General features: G+C 43.3%; 1 protein-coding gene across 1 annotated transcript; it reads right to left on the bottom strand.

Moving 5' to 3' along the window:
- Window positions 1–1,120: 1,120 nt before the first annotated feature.
- Window positions 1,121–14,667, bottom strand: LOC116246989 (cysteine-rich receptor-like protein kinase 10). The gene is made up of 6 exons (XM_050076031.1): window positions 14,206–14,667; window positions 10,801–11,839; window positions 9,837–9,968; window positions 2,623–2,860; window positions 1,744–1,894; window positions 1,121–1,651 (listed from the first exon to the last, which is right to left on the bottom strand). Exons 2-6 carry the CDS (start codon window positions 11,684–11,686, stop codon window positions 1,358–1,360), a joined length of 1,701 nt encoding a protein of 566 aa, XP_049931988.1. The 5' UTR covers window positions 11,687–11,839; window positions 14,206–14,667; the 3' UTR covers window positions 1,121–1,357.
- Between the last annotated feature and the right edge of the window lie 5,906 nt (window positions 14,668–20,573).

Genomic DNA, 20,573 nt, shown 5'->3' with positions numbered 1-20,573 from the left:
TGCGGACATGGCTGGTATAAATATCGGCCAGAGGACGAGAAAGCAATCAATCTGGTCGAGAATAAACGCAACTGTGGCTAAATACTCGGTTATTTAACAAATTCTCCCCCCTGATCGATGCTATCCAACATTTGTTCCGCTGTTTACTCCCCATTATGCCTACCAATGCCTCTTACATAGTTACATTGTCAAATTAACCTTCTTGCCTTCTCTTATCACCACCTCCATTCCCAACCAATCAATTTGCACTGCATTCAATGTGAATTATACTGTATATATTTTTCTGTTTAGTTGGTTGTCCTGCTTTCTGCTTTTTGTCTCCCATAATCTGTTTTGTTCCCATAATTCTTTCTTGCCTATAAAACATGATTACGTTACAATGAGATCCAATGCCTGACAGAAGCTATATGTCGCTTGCTGACGTATCTTATACCCCGTCGAACATTCTTCCATAGCTGTTTCAGAACGAAATCATTCTTTCGATTGTAATTTAAGTTAAATAACTAATGGATGCCATGAATAACTGCATACTTTTTAGCCAAATTTAGTAGCCCATTTTTTGAATGTTTTATATTTGGTCCTAAACCATGCATCTTGATCTGAAAATAATAATATGTTTCTTCTGAGACATTTTGTAAGCCATATTCCCAGACAAAATGAACCATAAACACAGTCTTATTTTTCCTCGACAGCCAATTGTTTCATAAACTTAGAACTTCGATATAATGGTGTCCCGTTGTGATAGAGCTCCTTAGCATGTAGTGCTTACGCATTGCTAAGTCTGTCAAACAAAATATACTTCCTTACTCTGGTTTGGACACGGCCGGGACAAGATTATATGTCCTTGTGACGTTGATCTTTATTCTCAAGACCATATTACTTGCACCATCACTTCATTGTTTAACGCCACGTGATATCCCTTTGCCGAAAAGCGCATAATGAATCTGTGCTATATAATTAATGCAATAAAAAATGCACTAAATTTGTGATATTATATGTGGAGAAAATGCTAAGCTGGACCAGAAATTGATCATTTACCTTTTTCCCGTAAGCATTTTATGCGCTTATGATAAATATTTCTGTAAATGAAAAAGATGTTCAAATTAGATCCACTAGATAATATAATCTCACCTTGAATCCAAAGTGGGCTTATTATGCATCAATCTGACCCACATATCCGTTTCTAAAGCAAGTAGTTGGGCCTATAAACATAAACAGATGGCTTTACTGCAAATCTTCGAAATCATGACAGATGTTCTTTGATAATACGGCAATGTCATTTAGCAGATCACCTGATCTGTAGGTGCAAATAAATTTTCCAAGCTCATCTAAGGGAGTGCTTTGACCTCGATGAACTTTAAGACTTTGTACTGGCACTTTTAGAAGAACCATTTTTGCCTGTCATTGAATTGCTAGAATTGCTGATGCTACTGCTAAAAACCAGAGGGGGTTGTTGCGGGGTTGGAAGAATTGCCGAATCACTTTCAAGCATATTTATAATGGCTGACATCGTAGGTCTGCTTGCAGGGTCCTCCTGAACGCATAGTAGGCCAATGTGGAAACATTTTAAAATTTGACTTGTTGAGGCTGATTCTCCAAGAACTGGATCTATGAAGTCCGACATTCTCCCCTTGCACCACAAAGTCCAGGCCTACAATTCCATTCCCATTTAGATACCATGAATATGTGTGTGTGTGTGTGTGTGTGAGAGAGAGAGAGAGAGAGAGAGAGAGAGAGACTTACATATCCAGTAAGGGTACAGCCTATTTGAAAGAGGTGAAATCCACTATATGCCTGGCCACTGACAATTTCTAAGAGCAGTACGCCAAAGCTGTAGACATCAGATTTGATGGAAAATTGCCCATCTATGGCATACTCTGGAGCCATGTATCCACTGTCAATGTGAGTAGAAAACTTACTCAAAACAATGATGCACAGAGAGATTAATAGCATAGAGAAGGTTATGAAAATGAAATGCCTATCAATGCAACCGGAAGCAACATAACATGCAGAAAATACAGATGGTTTTTTTCTCACTAAAGAACGGCCCTTTGGCACAAAAAAAAATTGCAGGTGAAGGCAAAATGCTTTAGATCTGACCAGGGCGCTTGTTTGGTTTGATTTCTGACTCTTATTCTTTGTTTTGTTCTCATTCTTTGTGTATGCATCCTTCGGTGATTTTCAAGCCTAAAATCTAAACCTGTTATGCCTCTTTTTCTGTAGCTGCACGACAATTATTTGGCAGTGACACTTTTTTTTACTGTCAGATCTTTGCAACAGAAGTCACAAGCTAGGAATGTACGTGAGTCTAACAATGCTTAATATTAATCCAAATTGAAAGGTGCTCATATTTTCTCGACTTGAAAAGCTGCTTCTGTAAATGCTCACCTGCTTAACATTCCAAACAACAGAAAGTACATGAGGAGAAAAAAAAAGACATTGGATTAGAGTATGAACTATTGAACAAGAAAGTAAGATTTTGCAGGAAGTAAAAATTCTAAATAGTTGCCAATGAACAATTAAGTTTTCTTAGGTGAAACTAGTATACCGGCATGTCATAGAATTTTAGCATACCAAAAGATGAAAATTTCAGGATTCAATTGACACCAAACTTATACATACTGAGTTCCAACGATGATATTGGTGGATCTTGGGTCCTTATCACCACTAAAGATTCTGGCCATACCAAAGTCAGAAATCTTTGCTATCATCTGCTCATCCAATAAAACGTTGCCTGCTTTAAGATCCCGATGAATAATGTTAAGCCGGGAATCTTGATGAAGATACAAAATCCCCCTTGCACTTCCCACAATTATATTGAATCGCTTCTCCCAGTCCAATGATTCACGCTTCTGTTGGTCTAAAAAAATTTTAGCTGCATGTTAGCCTCTCTTTGTGTCTGCCTACTAAGCACCACAAGAAACAATAATATACTTGTTAGCTGAAAAATAACAAGAGAGGTTTATCACCATAAAAAAATGCATCAAGGCTGCCATTAGGCATGAATTCATAGATAAGCATCTTTTCCCCCCGCTCTATGCAGCAGCCCAGTAAACGAACCAAGTTCTTGTGTTGAAGCTTTGCTATCAATACAACTTCATTCATAAACTCTTTCAAACCTTGCCCAGAACGCTCAGAAAGCCTTTTCACCGCAACAAGCCGACCATTGAGACAACCCTAGCAGGAACAGAAAACGCATGTAAAGCTCTCTCTCTCTCTCTCTCTCTCTCTCTCTCTCTCTCTCTCTCTATATATATATATATATCTATTGTGTTGAGATATAGATATTACTATAAAGAAATACACAGGAAAACCAATCCAACAAAAGATGGCTTCATTCACAAAAGAAAAGAAAGAATGCTATGGTCATAAAAGCGAATAAATTGGGGCTCTAAAAAGCTGCCAATAGTCAGAAGGAAAAGGCTCAATTCTGTTCACTAAATTCTGGAGAAGGGTAGGAGTGAAAGTGGAAGATCAAATTCGAAGAGACTTATCATGACAAGTTAAATTTTTGTGACTCTTAACCACCTGCAAATGCGTGAATTAAGCTTTTTGGAGGGAATAAAGGAATACAGTTTGCATGGAAATGTGCTCCAGTTGTCCTCAGATTTCCATGCAATCTGAATTTAAAAGCGATTAATTGAAGACAATCTTAGAGACCATTATTGGAATAGATACGTACATGTAGACTTATGGAAATGGGAAAGAGAACCACAAGGAAAATAATATATATTATATAATGCAGAATTGACATTCGATCTGGAACTAAGTGATAGAAATGTAGCACCAATATCTGTAACCCGAAAACAGCACTCACGCAGGAAGATAGAGAGAGAGAGAGAGAGAGAGAGAGAGAGAGAGAGAATGAAAACAAGAAGAAACTGAGGAGAAGAAGCCGTAGCCAAAATGGTTTGCACGGCCTCTATTTATAATCTCATTTTCAGAATTCTAAGAGTCTCCAATCGTAGAATCCTAGGAGATTTCACAAGCTCCAAGAACATTAATTACATCATAGAAACCTAAGAGACTTCACATATTACAAGGATATTAACTACAACATAGAATCCTATGAGACTTCCCATATAACAAGGATATTAACTATAACATAGAATCCTAGGAGACTCTTCACATGTTACAAGGACATTAAATATTTTAACACATTCTACAAGGAGGTGGAATCCTAAGAGACTCCTCTTCAACGTGCTGGTGAAGGATTTATATTTTAACACCCTCCCTCAAGTTGTGCATGGTTTTGCACCATGTACAACTTGCCTTTTAGAAACCAGAATCGTTCCTTTGTTAATCCTTTTGTAAATAAGTCTGCAACTTGTTCATCTGTACGAACATAAATAGGCTGAATTTCCTTGTCTTCCACCTTTTGTCTAACAAAGTGTTGATCAATCTCAATGTGCTTTGTTCGACCATGTTGTACGGGATTAAAGGCAATGTTAATAGCGCTTTGATTATCGCACATTAACATTGATGTTTTAATCTTTTCTCCAATGTCTTCTAGCAAATGTCTAACCCATGTAACTTCAGCAGTACCTGCAGCCATGCATCTGTATTCAGCTTCAGTGCTGGATCTTGCTACTGCCTTTTGCTTTCGACAACTCCAAGACACAAGATTACGTCCAATGAAAATACAAAAACCAGAAATGGACTTTCTTTGATCGGGATCTCCAGCCCAATCTGCATCTGTGAATGTCATAAGTTGATGTCCAGTAGTTATATTTTCACTCTTACCATAAACTAAGCCATCTCCTGCTGTCCCTTTAAGATATCTTAATATTCTTTTGACAGCATCCATGTGAGTATCTCTAGGTGCATGCATAAATTGGGATACTTGATTCACAGCATATATAATATCTGGTCTAGTAAATGTAAGATATTGAAGTGCCCCAACAATACTTCGATATTGCGTAGGATCTTCATATAACTCCCCATCTTGAGCACTTAGTCTTTGATTTAGAACACTAGGAGTTCCAACAGGCTTACAATCAGACATACCTGACTTTTTCAACAAATCCAACGTGTATTTCTGTTGTGTCAATGTGAGGCGATTATTGTGCCTATCAATCTCCACTCCAAGAAAGAATCGTAAATCACCAAGCTCTTTCATTTTGAAGTTTTGCATCATCAAAACTTTAGCTTCTTCTATGTGTTTTTCTGAATTGCCTGTGATAACAATATCATCAACATATATAAGAAGTAAAGTAAATATGTTTTCCTTTCGATAAATGAAAAGAGAGTGATCTAGAGGACATCTCCGAAAACCACATTCTTGAATCTTGCAAGAGAAACTGTCAAACCACGAACGTGAGGCCTGTTTAAGTCCATAAATAGATTTTCTTAGTTTGCAAACCCATGCATGAGAGTCTCCTTTCGTGTATCCTGGAGGTTATTCCATATATACTTCCTCCCTTAAATCACCATGAAGAAAAGCATTCTTCACGTCCATTTGATGTAGTCTCCATCCATATTCAACTGCCAATGATATAATCACGCGAATTGTTCCCATTTTGATCACAGGGCTGAATGTCTCATCATAATCTTCTCCATATTGTTGTGTAAACCCTTTTGCTACTAACCTTGCTTTGTGTCTTTCTATGCTGCCGTCAGGTTTGTATTTAATTTTGTATACCCATTTGGAGCCCACTACGTTCTTTTCGTGTGGCCTCGGAACGATCTCCCATGTTCCACATTCATGCAAGGCATCCATTTCTTCTTTCATAGCCTTTCTCCAATGATGTGATTTTGATGCTTCATCAAATGAAGTAGGTTCTTCCTCCTTGCCAACTTTTGCCATGAATAACTGAAAATCAAGTGATAAAGAATCATAGCTAACCCACCTGTGAATGGGATGACGAATGCGTTGGGATCTTCTAAGGTGGGGCATGTTGTCTTCTTCACTGTGAGCATCTCTGTCCCTTAGTCGTCGACTGTAGATAAGACCCGAATACCGATGTGCATCGTTGCTCTGTTCATTATTGTTTTCGTGATGACTTAATGACTGTGTTGGATCTTCTTGATTTTCACTTTGAGCCATATCCGACGGTTGTATTGCTCTCTCTGAATCTTCACTTTGAGGCACATCATTTTCTATAACAGGATCTGCATTGAATAACTGTGTACTGGTCCAGGGATCATAAGATTCAATGGTCATAGGCATTTCATTTGTATTATCAAAACTATGTTCATCAAAAATGACATTTCTTGAAGTTTTGATACGTTTAGTTGTTGGATCATAGCATCGAAAACCTTTATATTCATCAGCATATCCAACGAATCTACATTGAATAGCTTTGTCTTGAAACTTGTTCCTCAAGGCAGCATCAACGTGAACATAGCATACACAACCAAAAACCTTCAAGTTCTTGTAATCAGGTTGTTTGCCTAAGAGTGTAAAATATGGCGATTTAGACATCAAGAGTGTCATAGGCAAACAATTTATTATGTATACAGCAGTATGGAAGGCTTCAGTCCACAAGGAAATGGGCACATTAGTATCATGCATCATGCTCATGGCGCTTTCAACTATATGTCGATGTTTTCGCTCAACTACACCATTTTGTTGTGGTGTGTAAGGGCAGGAAATTTGTCTAGTTATCCCTTTTTCACGTAGAAATTCAATAAAATCAAGCGAGGAATATTCTCCCCCTCCATCACATTGAAAATGCACCACATTGGATGAAAATTTAGTTTGAATCATGGCATAGAAGTTTCGAAATATGTGAGGTACTTCTGATTTGTGTTTCATGAAGTAAATCCAGGTGAAACGTGAGTAAGAGTCAATGAATAAGACATAATATCTTGACCCAGACATGGAATCAATAGGGGCTGGCCCCCATACATCAGAAAAAATAGTTTCAAAAGGTTTGGAAGCCCTTTGATTTATATTATGGAAAGGTAAAACATGACTCTTACAAAGTCCACAACTTGAACATTTTTTGACACTTGAAGTAAGAGGTAAACTTGATCTTGGAATGAGACTATCTGTGACAAGTTTTTCAATGAAATGTCGACCACAGTGTCCTAGCCGACTATGCCACAAATCAGACTCCAAAAATTGGTTAGGGCCCCTTACTTTTGATTGAAAATGGCAAGAACTTGGCACTGATGACGCATTATGTGAAAGAGAAAATGTCTTCAATCCTATATCAAAAGTGGATGAATCCTTGGGTAGACATTCCTTGAGGACGTACATATTCCCTTGACGCTCCCCTCTAGCGAACATTTTCTTCGTTTGGAGGTCCTTGACATAGACAGAAGAAGGTGTGAATTCAACAGAAGAGCTTGTATCATCAATGAGTTTAGAAATGGATATGATGTTCTTTTTGATATTGGGAGCAAGAACAACATTAGACAGTGATAGAGACGAGGATGACAATGGAATATGTGCATTTCCAATATGTGTAATAGGATGAGATTTTCCATCACCTGTTATAATGCAACTTCTACCGTAATGAGGGGATAAGTTAGTCAATTTACCTGCATTTCCTGTCACATGGGTAGCTGCACCTGAATCCAAGAACCATTCTCCCTGCTCATTTTGCTTTATAGTCATCTTTGAGAATGCGGCCATCAATAGCTGTTGCATATCTTCAGCGGTGGATTTAGAACTTTGTCCTCCTTGTTTATAATCATGTCTTACTCCTTTGTTTTTATTTTGAGGATTAAACCAACATTGTGCCTTCATGTGTCCTTTCTTGTTGCACTGAAAACAAATTGGTATTTTTCTTGAAGTATCCAAAGGAGACATACCTTGGTTATGTGGTGTTGGTAGAATGCCACGACCACCATGGTTGGAGTTCCCATGGCTCTTACCAAACTTTACATTCATAGCCAACACATTTTGGGAGTTCCCTTGATCAGTCCTTTCAATGACTCTTTTCATATTCATTTCATGTTGGAGAAGTTTACCTTGTAGTTCGTTGAAGGAAGGCAGAACAGGAAGGACCTCAAGAGCTGTAATAAAAGCATGATAATCATGCCCAAGTCCATTCAAGGTTTGCTGCACCTTTTCCTTATCAGAAATGTTATTCCCTGAGGCAGCAAGTTGGTCTGCGACGGCCTTAATACGCCCCAAATAATCCATGATAGACGTTGAACCTTTGCTCAAATTCTGAAATTCTTTCTTTAAGTACATAATTCGAGCTTCTGATATTTGGGAAAAGGTATCAGCAAGGGTTTCCCATAATTCTTCTGCAGTACAATCATCAGAAACTGAAAGTAACACTTGTTGAGATAAAGTGGACAAAATATACGCAGCCAGACTTTGATCACGTCTCATCCACATAGCATGTTCAGGATTGTTGTCTTCATGAACAGCAATAACTTCTCCTGCCTCATTTTTTATTTCCTGTAAGACGGATATTGGTGGAGCCTTTGTTGAACCATCGAGATGTCCAAAGAGGCCTTGACTTCTTATGAAAGGCATGATTTGCCTTTTCCAGATCAGATAATTCTCATGGTTGAGTTTTTCGGTAATAAGGTGAGGAAGAAAACTTGAGGACATGCCAGAATGCGAAAGGTTTTCCATGACAGCAGAAAGGAATGGTATATAGGTAGAAGATGAGAGGGAAAGAAGACACGATATAACAAGATGTGTCCTTGGTAAGCAAGAAGAAAAAAGGAACAAGAATTGCGCAAGAGAAAAGTAAATTCAGGATAGAGACAAGATGAGAAAAGAGTTCTAACTAGATCAGACCTGTTTGGGCATTTCGTTTGGTAGAGATAACGTAACCTGGCTCTCTGATACCATGATAGAAATGTAGCACCAATATCTGTAACCCGAAAACAGCACTCACGCAGGAAGATAGAGAGAGAGAGAGAGAGAGAGAGAGAGAGAGAATGAAAACAAGAAGAAACTGAGGAGAAGAAGCCGTAGCCAAAATGGTTTGCACGGCCTCTATTTATAATCTCATTTTCAGAATTCTAAGAGTCTCCAATCGTAGAATCCTAGGAGATTTCACAAGCTCCAAGGACATTAATTACATCATAGAAACCTAAGAGACTTCACATATTACAAGGATATTAACTACAACATAGAATCCTAGGAGACTTCCCATATAACAAGGATATTAACTATAACATAGAATCCTAGGAGACTCTTCACATGTTACAAGGACATTAAATATTTTAACACATTCTACAAGGAGGTGGAGTCCTAAGAGACTCCTCTTCAACGTGCTGGTGAAGGATTTATATTTTAACACTAAGATGTGAACAATATATAGTACGATTTTATCTAATACTTGAGGTCAAAGGAACTGAGCAACTCGGGATCATAAAAGCATAAATATCTGAAGTACATAAGCAATTTATGTGATATTTTTTTGCATCTGCTGAGTTGAATAAGTGAAACTTTTGGTCAGCAACGTTAATGGATGAACAATGGCAAGTCACATGAGTACAAGAGGGAACAACTTGGTAACTGCATAAAAAATTGGTACTATCGGATGGCAGCATATATACATCAGAACATATAATGAGATACCAAAATTAGTAAAAGTCGACATACGATTGAATTAAATCAAGATGCCATAACAACTGAATTTTTATTCATGAAGTACCCTATATACGGGGCCAAATCCCCCCGTCCAAGCTTATTCTCTTCTGAGAAATTGTTGGTGGCCGCCTGCAATACTTTTAGGCTGTACTGTGGTAGCTCATGGTTCCCTTCAACCTCGGTGAGGTTACCTAGTGAAGCCAGTTCACTTCTGTATATTCTTAGTTCCTCTGCCGTAACAGGAAAGAAATTAAAAATGAAGTCCACATATGAAGTCATGCAAAGTCACCATGAAAAAGTTCAATTTCTATTGGCTAGTGAAACTCACCTTTAAACATTTTCCTCTTTCGGCTGCGGGAAAGCAGCACGCAGATCCCAATTGCTAGCAGTAGAATCCCCACTGTGGAGCTAATTATGGCGATCATGCGTTTCCTCCGTCTGTCATTGTTACTTATTCTTTCTGCGATATGCAAATTCAATCAATATTACTCAGTTTTCCCATGTGCATCTCTGGAAGTGAGAAAATGACAGGAAAAGTTCGAGGTAGAAAACATTTTTTTGTTCTCATGGTTCCAGAGCTTCTGAAAAGATGGCTAGAAATCTTAAATTTTTAGTTTATGAAATCATATCTTAAAAACTTTCCAAACGATCAGTCTGTCCTGATCTTCAATTTCCTCTTTTCTTTATAATTAGTTTTTGACATGTAAGTAGCAAAACAAATTTTTCTCGCAGTGTAAAAGTTGTCATGTGAGAACTTGGCCTTAAGTTGAGCCTGAACCCATTTGACTGCAGTCCTTGTGCATCAAATGTGTGAAAGAGAAATTCATATAACTCAGAGGGAAAAATTAAAATTCAGCGGCGCACCATCTGGCCCAAACTCGAAAGAAGACACCATATCGCATTAAATGACATAAAAAGCGATAAAGATTCGAAATGATCCAAAATAAATGTAGTTTCCGCTGAACTATACAAAAGTAGAGCGATCTAAATAACAATAACGATTATAAGACACTGCAACAATAAGATGTGAAACTAACGTTGTAATGGCGTTAATGACAAAAGCGATAACGACACGAAATTTTCTAAATAAATGTTATATCTACAGGGGATGCTTGAAGAACTGGGTGGGGAGGGGACACCAATCAATTAGAGTGCGCCTATCTGGCTTGCAATTTGAAAGAATAGGTATCATAAGAATCATGATTGAGCTTTTATGGCCCAATCTGACCAATTATACTAAATCTTTTTGGGCGAGAATGTTACGGTGGGAATTAATCGCAGGAGGTGCGAACCTGGATGCGATGGCGAAGGCGGCACCTGTGAGGTTAGAAAGAAAAGCTTGGTGTCATACCCCATCGCGCAGCTCGCGGAAAGAAACCGCCATGGTCGTTCTTCTATGTTATTTTTCTCAATTTCTATCTGTTTGGTATAAGTTTGGAGGCACGCCATGCAATCCACCGGGATAAGGTCTCTGGTGCACTGCGCCATTCCATAGCTGGTATAGCCATCCATCTGCTGTATCCTGGTAGCCCACATGTTTGGGTCCTTGGCAGCATCCGTCATTAATGAGTTCATAAAAATCCGGGCAGCCGTTGGGTCGGCAGAATTGGTTCTCAATTTGGGTAATATCGACACCTTCTCGTTGCCACCAATGCTCCCGAAGAATCGCGTATCGGAGAAACGAAGCAGACAGGACGAGTGCCATATCATGGCGGACCTGCGATTTGGGCATTTGAGCTTGACCGTCTGGGCGGCGATAGTTGTGCAGTTCCGACATACATCGGCTGGGACGTAGCCGACACAGAGCACGAGGCCATAGGCCGTGTTCGGCGCCTCACCAACGAAGGTGTTGAAGAAGCCAGTGTTGGAAACGGAGTCGATGAGGGAGCTAAATAGCCGCTCCAAGTTTTGCCCGTACGTCTGCGACCACCCATCTGCGCTTGTGGAGCAGTTACTGTAGATGTAGGAGTTGTTTCTCATAAGACTTTCAACGTAGGAAACGGCCTCTTGATCGCTCGCATAAACAAATGCAGGAGATTGCAGAACCACAAGAAGAAAAGTCAATAGATACGAAAGGCGTGGGATGGTCGATCCCCGGCGTCGCTGCCATTGGTGACGTTGATCATCGAAGGTGAAAGAGAAAGAAAAGAAGCAAAAGACGCGGTCGGCGCACGTCATCTCTCTTTGCTAAGGAGATGTCAATTGACAACGCCGGCGTGCTTTTGCCCACTTTCCAGTCGACACTTCTCCATTCATCGAGGTCTGCATTCATTCAGTATTGCTGAAACCGATACTAACTGATACTGATTTAGGTGGACCACCGGACCAGTACTGCAAAAACCGGAAACCCAAGCGAATTGGTTAGACATTTGATTTGAATTTTCCTTTGTTTTTCAACAATGGGAAATTAAAAAAAAATGTCAAAACAATTTAAAAAAAAAAGTAACGTGGCACAGCAAAAATCGGCAAACGAGTCAAATCGAACTTGAATCGGTTCGTTTGAATCGATTTTTACAACAATGCAAGAATTTTCTTTCAAATTCTTGCTATCATAATGTCCTGTTTATGGTAAGGTAGATTTTTGCACGGTATATTTATCATCGGAAAAACTTATAGAAAAAAATATAAGGATTCTTCCTTTCTTCCAATATGAGGCCATGTTTGATAGCATGGTTTGTGCACTCAGCGAGCAAATTCATTTAACACAAAGCACTTCAACAGCTTTTGGTAGCTGGATATGACTGAGGGCTGTAAAAATAGAACTCACGTAAGAAGTTCAAAATTTTAAAACAAAAAAAATAACTAACTAAGAACATATGTAACTCTTCTTCTTGCTGTGCTGCAACATTCTCCTCCATTGCTGTACGCGAGCAATCAAAATGTTTTGAGTGTTGAAGATAAACTGAAAGAGAACTTCTACATCTACAGTTCGTGCTTCACAAGCGATGGATTTCCCCCAACCTACGAGCAAAACTTGGAGCAGCTATTTCACTCCCTGGTCGACTCCGTTCCCTCCGATGGCTTCGATAACACCTCCATCGGCGAAGCCCCAAACACGGCCTATGGGCTTGCGCTCTTTCGCAGCGATGCCTCTGCCGATATATGCCGGAACCGCACAGCTATCGCCGCCGAGACGATCAAGGCCAAATGCCCAAATGGCAGGTCCGCCATGATATGGCACTCGTCCTGCTTACTTCGTTACTCCGATAAGCGATTCTTCGAGCCATCGGTGGGAGCGAGAAGGTGGGGTTATCATACCCCAAGAACACGTCCTCTGCCGATCGACAGGCAGGCTGGGATTTTGTGGACGCATTAGCGAGCGAACGCTGCCAGTAACCCGACGATGTACATTACAAGAAAAAATCTATCGAAAACAGTCGGACCCTCTGTGGTTCAACGTAAGCTTACCGTCGTCGAACGAATTTACTATGAAAAAGAAATCGGTGTTTGATAACAATGCTTCAAACTAGGTACCAAATACCCATCAAATACTCCGCCCAATGCTCCAAGCTTGCATTTCAATTAGCTGAACTTAAAAAATTCAAACATAGGTGACTTTTTAAAAAAATGTTTTCGCTTGGAGCTCCTTTCCCAAAAAAAAGGGTGTCAAAAGTCCATGACATATGCGTGCAGCTATTTCTGCATAAGATAAACGGAGAAACCTTTGCATTTTGGGGCTCAACCTTTGCCATTATACAATTATATATAAAATTATATATAAAGCACAGACCAGACCTTCAAAGTTTAAACGCGAAAAGGACCATCGCCACCATTCAAACCAGAGGTATGTGATGGTCTCGACCGATTGGAAAATTGCATTTAATACGACAAGACAAGCAGCCGAATGGCAAACAAAAGTTTATTTTCAACCAAAAAAAAAAAATCTTGCAGGTCGGCAAGACATGCTTCTTTTTCTCCAAGGTGGATGTAAGGGACCGAAATATAGTTTCGAATTTTAAAATATTACTTTTAAAATTTTTATGTAGAACAATTGAATTTTTTAAATTGACTTGTAAACCATTTAAAAGGAAAATTTTGAAAGGGGGCCAAGGCGTTGCTGGCCCTCCCCTCCCTTGAGCAGTCACCCAGCCATGAAAATGCTACATGTAGGAGCACTTCAAACATGTGCTTTGGAAATTGGAGAACAGCAAAATCGTGTTAAGAGGAAAAGGAAGAGAATACTTGCGTCTTGCCTGTTTCATGTGTAACTGTACACAGAGAGCAATGCAATTACTTTGCACACACTAAATAATATGTCAAATATCTGCTTGAGGTATCAGCTTAACACAAAGAAATAGCAGCATTGGAGTTGAGACGATTGGCGGAAGTGGCTCTTACATAATAGATGATGCTAACATATTTATAGCCAGGCATCGATAGTCTAATAACAAGACTTAAATGAAAGCATGCAAGATTCATTCATCTGCTTGTAGCCTGTAGGTAAAGTCAGGCAATAGTCAGCAACACTTAGTGTGCTGTACAAAAACAAAATCAAAGCATACTTCCTCTCCTTTCTACTTAATTAGTCTCATAATAATCACATTAATGCAACGAGAACCAGAAGCTACTTCCAAACAAGCCAAAAACTGTTTATTTTCACTGAAAATTTTAGTAGAGAAAGACAAAGAGAGCCAACAAAATGAAGATATATTGATCAAAACTTGAAGCCGTATGAGAGAGCGAGAGGGAGTACGTACCTGCAACCCAGTAGACCTCATGCAGAAACACAAGATCAGGAAAACTGGTGAGGGAAACAGGAACAAAGGGATTCCGGCACAACTAGAAATGCAAGATCAAAATAAGCGGTAATGAAAACATAAATAAAGAGGTTATGGCACCACTCAAGTCAAGTCCATGGTGCTGATTGGGTGGTCGGCATTCACTCAGAGCGCCATCCAAGTATCTCTGGATAAGAGAGAGAGAGAGGGAGATAGAGTGTGATGAAACAAAGCTAGTTCAACACTTTGTGTGTGGAAGAAGAATGGATTGTAATACCTCCAAAGTTTAGTCTTTTATGTTTGAAATAAAAAAAGTTGTCTTAGTCCCAACTTTTTTGGGTCAAAGCAGAAACCCTTACGAACGGGATTAGGATTTGTAGTACCAGGAGCTCGGGTCCGTCGTGAGAGTGGGTCAGTTTGTAATAATATTTATATTTTGGGGCTGCATTCAAGAAAGAGAATATTACTAATATGAGGCCATTACAAAATCTGATTCACATCTAGTATTATTCCCTATGTTTAATTTTAACGTATATAGTAATGCATATAGCTTTGCATCACTTTGGAATTTTGAAACAATAAAATAAGATTGACGTTATGGACTTACTAAAATTGGGGTTTGGTGTTACTCGATATAATTCCACTCTATATCAGAATTCCCTCTAAAACTGTGTGTATTAATGCCGCCCATCAGTCTGAGTCATGTTCTATTGGCCATAAGAGAAAGAGTAATTGAAAATAAATATGTTTTTCCTTCATATATTAATGGGTGATAAATTGTCTTAAATATTGGTATCGGTACTATATTGGTAGGACGCAAGCTGCGGGCACTGTAGCTGCCCAGAAAACCCAGACTGCGCTGCCGTCCTGACCTCCCAAGATCTCTTCTGGAATGTTTTCGGTGCCGAAGATACCAAGATTACAATTCAATGTCTACCCCACTGGGGACAAACCCAGTGAATCCCCAAGGGTAAAGGTACAAGAAGGGCTTTTCCCTGCCTATTCTAGGTCTGAACCTACTACACAGATGGGTTCAAGGCCTTACAACCGTTGCGTACAAGAATGCCCTCAGCCTCACTCCACAAACCATTCATTCATGCCTATGCGTACAAACCATTCCCCAGCCCTAGGTTGGTTCACAGTTAAGGCTGAAAGCGAGTAAACCCACCCCGTTCTATAGGGGGAGAGTGAGGCAAACCTCGCTGGGGCTAGCCCAGCGGCACGACCAAGGGCAGAAGACCAAGGCCCTCGGTATCCAGCAACGGACGGCGAATCAGGCGAGTACCAGCTTCCTTCACGCCCCCTGTCGCTCCTTGGAAACGCCCTCAAACACAAGCAGCAGGGCAATTACCAAGAACACAATTTACAGGAATAAAGGAGGCGAGAGTAGAGGAGCTTCACCAGACGGCAATAGGGACCCCAGGAGCGAACGTAAGGGGTGAGGCAGACACCGATTAACGCCGGTGCACGCGCGCTGCCAAGCAGCCTTTGCTCCTAGCTCCTCACGGCTGGTACCTAGCGGCTCGTCGAGCAGCCCTCACAATAGGAAGCCAAGCAGTCAATGGGTAATCAACAAGCAAGAACAGTCCCAAGGAGTAGAGAAGCGTCACCGCGTGCGAATATAAACCCCGGGAGCAGACGTCAGTGGGGTGAGGCAAGCGCCGTTTAACGCCGGCGCAGGCGCGCTGCAGGGCAGCAAGTGCTCCACTTTCCACGGTCGAGACTGGCGTGCTCAGGTTCAAGGGCGTGGACAGGGGTCTAGCCGCTTCCGAAGGTCTCCATAAATCATAGAACTTCCGATTGAGCCGAGTTTTGGACAGCAGCCCTGCCGGATAGTTATCCGAGGATGGGCCACGGTGGAGCTGGAAAGAACCCAGCATGCGAGTTCAAGCCCCTGGAGAAGCCCCTGGACTGTCACAGGCGACAGGCTGCTGGAAGACCCTCTGTCATTGAACAGGGCAGCAGACCTTCGAAAAATCCCAGAAATTCACCCCGGCGTCGGATGAAGGTGAAACTTGGTAGGAAGGTCGCCAGGATAGATACAAAGGGACGCCCCAAGTTTGGGGGGCAAATGCCCAACCCAAGGCAGGGTCGTTGAAGGATTTAAGTTCGGAACTGTTACAGGCGGCAGAGGCTCAGTTCAACTTCAGGCGCAGGACAGGGGAGCTCAACCTTGCAAAATTCACCAAAAATCGCTCGAAGCTCGGATTGAGCTGAAATTTGGTGTGCAGCTGCCTGGGATACCTATCTGTAGACGCCCAAAAGATGGGGGGCAAAAGCCCACCCTAAGGTCCAGTCGTTGTTCCCTCAAGCTGCTGGACTGATACCCGAAACAAGGGAGAAACGGCAGAACAGGGGAGCGACCTTCAGAAATTCACAGCAGCTCAATCCGGTGGCGGATGAGGCTGAAACTTGGTGGGCAGGAGGCCATGAGCATTACGTTGGGACACCCAGAGTATGGGGGGCAACAGCCCACCCCAAGATCCAGTCGTTGGAAGGATTAGGATCTGGCCTGTTACAGAAAACAGAGCTCACGGCAGAGCACTGAGCTTCTTCTTCCTCACGGCTCAACCCCGCAACCAGTTCCAGCCTTCAGTTCGTGCAGTCCACGGGCAGAAACAAGGATCAGCAACCAGAGAAAGAGGAAGGAGAAGATCCTTCACCCGATTTGGGGTTTTCCCCCAAATAGCTATCGCAAACAGGGGAACCAGCTGGGAATCAGGCGGAGTTCACAGGGAGCGCCACCAGCGAGGTCTCGTTTCCGTCGGAGGGTCTCTTGGCAGCGGTGGATGATCGAATCCTCCCCAGAATTGATTCATGGTGTCGCCCAGGGCTGAAGAAGGCAACGGCGTGGTCCCCTGGATCAGATAGGAACGCCTCAGCTATCTGTTCGGGTGGAGGAGACGCTGAAAGGGGCGGACAGCAGCCTGAGAGATCAGAAATCCGTCGGGTGGGGTTTTCAGCCTCTTTGAGCTGTCGGGTCCTGCTTAGAGGTGAGCCATAGCGTCGCCCAGAGGAGCAGAAGCCAACGGCGATGGTCCCTGGTTCAGATGGAAGGGATTCAGCAGGCTGGATAGGAAGATGAGGCATGAACAGGGGCGGACAGCAGCCCGCGTGCGTCTGACTTCATTGGGGTTTCCTTGGCAGCTGTGGGCAGCCAGATCCTTCTCAGGGATGATCCACGGCGTCGCCAAGAGGGGCAGAAGCCACGGCGTTGTCCCTTGGTGACGCTGAGCAGATCTGCAGGCTGGTTAGGAGGAGGTGATGCGGTGGAGGCTGCGGGTGAAGCAGCAGCATTTAGCTGCAGTGGAGGGCGACAGGAGAAGCTTGGACCTCACGGGGGAAATCAGAAGAAAGCATCGGAGGTAAGGGATGCGTGAGAAAGATAGAAGAAGCTGAGGATCGAGGAGAGGAAGAGGCGTCAGGAGGTAGGGACGCGAGAGAGAGAAGCGGGGGAGACAACCCTCGCCATGGCGAGCGTGAGCCCTCGGTTGGGAGGAGAGAGAAAATCGCGAGAGAGGAGAGAGAAACCAGGTTCTTCATAAAACATGTATATCCTGTACAGTGAGGTTCATGCGTTTTAACGCATGACTGAGCCGGTTCGCTTAGCCGAACCGGTTCCATCTGGCCGAACCGATTCACAGTCCAATAGGTTACAACAATAAAAGATTTAAGTAAAAATAAGTAAAAATATGTACAACACGAAAGGAAAACCGTTTCGCACGGTCACCCAAGTCCATCAACGCCCGTTCCAAGGGCGGGGTTAGTCGAGACGCTCGAGCTGGGTGTGAACCCACTCCACCCTGACTCAGGAAGGGTGGTCTTCATCATGAGCATGGCCGCGTCTGAGCCGTCCTCCTACAGCATCCGTCCATCGCACCGTGTGCCAACTAGTTCCTTGGTCCCGCTGGGTCCGGGTGCGTCATTGTCCCTGTCACACGAAAGGTTAGCCATATACAATTCGAAACACGGGTCGGTCATCGGCTCTTTCCTTGCTCGACGGGTGTGGACGGTGTCTGCCCTGGTCGTAGACCCGACGACGCTAGCTGTCCCGCGTCTATCGGCACTACCTTCGGCACTAGGTGGCCAACAACGGCAGCCCTCGGTGTAGGTCTGGCCGGTCCTGGACGGCACTCTGTTGCCTCCTTCGCCCCCGACGGGCTCAACGGCAGTAGCAGTGGCCTCGCCCACGTCCTGTCTCGACGGACTCCTAGACAGGCACGTATCAGATCCACCCCGCTGAGTTGGAGCTTGTCCCCAAGCTCGTACGTAAGGAAACCTGTGGGCGATCTGGTCGAACTCCTCAACCCCTCCACTTGAGGTACCCTGGAAACGTCTCTCTTTTCCTTCCACAAGATGGACGGTATGGACTGTCTCGCTCCCTAACTCACGCACCCAACAAGCTCGTCTGGGGTGAGGTCCATAGTCCCTTGCCAAAGAGGCTAACAATGACTCTCGCGGTCTGTGGAGCTCGTCGGGCCATGTACTGGTGTGGGAGGCTTTTCCACGATCATAAACTTGCCTCTTACGTGGCTTCGCTCTAGCCTCTGGCTGCTCTTCCAACAATGATAGGGGAACGAGATGGAAGAGCTATCCCGCTCGCCTTTGGTGGCCAAAACAAAAAGCGATGGTAATTGATCTGCCCATATCGCTGTACGCTTCCGCCATGCTTCCACTGCGCCACTCTGATACACGTAATTATACTCAGGGTCTTCAAGACGAAGCATGGCATAGGTGACTTGGTGCTCTGGTGGTACCCCTAAGCACAGAGAGTACCTCTCAACTTTAACATTCCAGTCACGCGGGTTTGTCTCGGTAAACATAGGGCATTCAATTCCCAATGTAGGCACCTAGTCAACATCATTACCTGCCGTAGGAGGTACATCTGTAGCCACTGAGATAACCCCAAGTACAACATCGGCCCCCTCAATAGGTAAGACCAACAAATCAACCACAAATGACTCCCCTTGCATTACTAAATTCACTGCTCTACAAACATAACTGCAAGTGCGAAGGGCACCGTTACCAACTACAACAGTGAGAGGTCCGTGCGGTGTCAACGTGTAGCCCACCTTATGAGCAATCTCAGTCCTGATATAGTTAGGAGTGGCCCCTGAATCCAGAAGAACAACCACACCTGTAGACTGAATGGAACCTACCCTGCGCATAGCCCTGGGGCGGCTGGGGTTGGTAACTGTGTGGCACTCACCACTAGGCGACCCTGGCTGCTCTAGGGCAGCTTCTTCTTCAACCTCATCAAATTCCATTTCAGCGTAGCTCATTTGAGACGGTTGATCTGTACTGACATAGTCGGTCACCTTAGGTGGCTTAGAAAGTAATTCCTCCCCATGTGGTGCTTGAATAGGTTTCATATTAGCCTGCTGCGTTTCAAAAAGCACCTGATGTATAGAAGTCTCAGAATTGCCCCGTGGCTGGGTAAAGGAAGTGCTGGGGACCTCAACGTCCACTGTGGGCTGACTGAAAGGTGGCCTGGGCTCAGAAGCACTGAGGAACCTTCCCGCAAGTACACTACAGCCTTCTCTAGTCGGCGTGGAGAGTAACCCCTTCCCCTCTGTCGACCTGACTGACTGAGTGGCCTTCTGCTGCATCTGATCGCGCGTCCTGTGCATAGCAGATTCAGTCACTCCACCTTGCTGTACATACGAGGCGGTCGGTACGTCATGGCTAGCTGTGGCCTGGGGCAAAGGTGGGGCACCAAGAGGAGTCTCAAGCACTCCCCTCTCAAGGCTGTCAAGGCGCTCCACCATTCTGCGATTGTCATCTCGCATCTGGCGGATGTCCTCTCGCATCAGAATCATCATATCCTTGAGGGATTTGAGAGAAACAGGCGTGACTTCCTTCCCTGTAACAACAGCTACCCCCTCATCTGTAACCTCTTGGGACTCAACATCTGTAGCAACCTGTCTATCCTTTCGTGGTGCCATCTTGGTAAACACAAACAGAGTAATCTTCTGAAAAGAAAACCGAAAACTGACTCCTGAAGACAGCTCTGATACCACTGGTAGGACGCAAGCTGCGGGCACTGTAGCTGCCCAGAAAACCCAGACTGCGCTGCCGTCCTGACCTCCCAAGATCTCTTCTGGAATGTTTTCGGTGCCGAAGATACCAAGATTACAATTCAATGTCTACCCCACTGGGGACAAACCCAGTGAATCCCCAAGGGTAAAGGTACAAGAAGGGCTTTTCCCTGCCTATTCTAGGTCTGAACCTACTACACAGATGGGTTCAAGGCCTTACAACCGTTGCGTACAAGAATGCCCTCAGCCTCACTCCACAAACCATTCATTCATGCCTATGCGTACAAACCATTCCCCAGCCCTAGGTTG

The sequence above is a fragment of the Nymphaea colorata genome, chromosome 2, assembly GCF_008831285.2.
Source record: "Nymphaea colorata isolate Beijing-Zhang1983 chromosome 2, ASM883128v2, whole genome shotgun sequence".
NCBI classification, from domain to species: Eukaryota; Viridiplantae; Streptophyta; class Magnoliopsida; order Nymphaeales; family Nymphaeaceae; genus Nymphaea; species Nymphaea colorata.
Note: the sequence above shows the minus strand (reverse complement) of the source record. Positions and strands in the feature narration are given on the sequence as shown.

Bases quoted from the DNA above. Each gene is read 5' to 3' on its own strand.
- LOC116246989 (XM_050076031.1), bottom strand. From the start codon at position 11,686: ATGACGTGCGCCGACCGCGTCTTTTGCTTCTTTTCTTTCTCTTTCACC. The intron at 9,969-10,800 runs GTTCGCACCTCC...TGCATATCGCAG, and splicing joins GCCTTCGCCATCGCATCCAG to AAAGAATAAGTAACAATGAC. The intron at 1,895-2,622 runs GTATGTATAAGT...TCACATTGACAG, and splicing joins AATATCATCGTTGGAACTCA to TGGATACATGGCTCCAGAGT.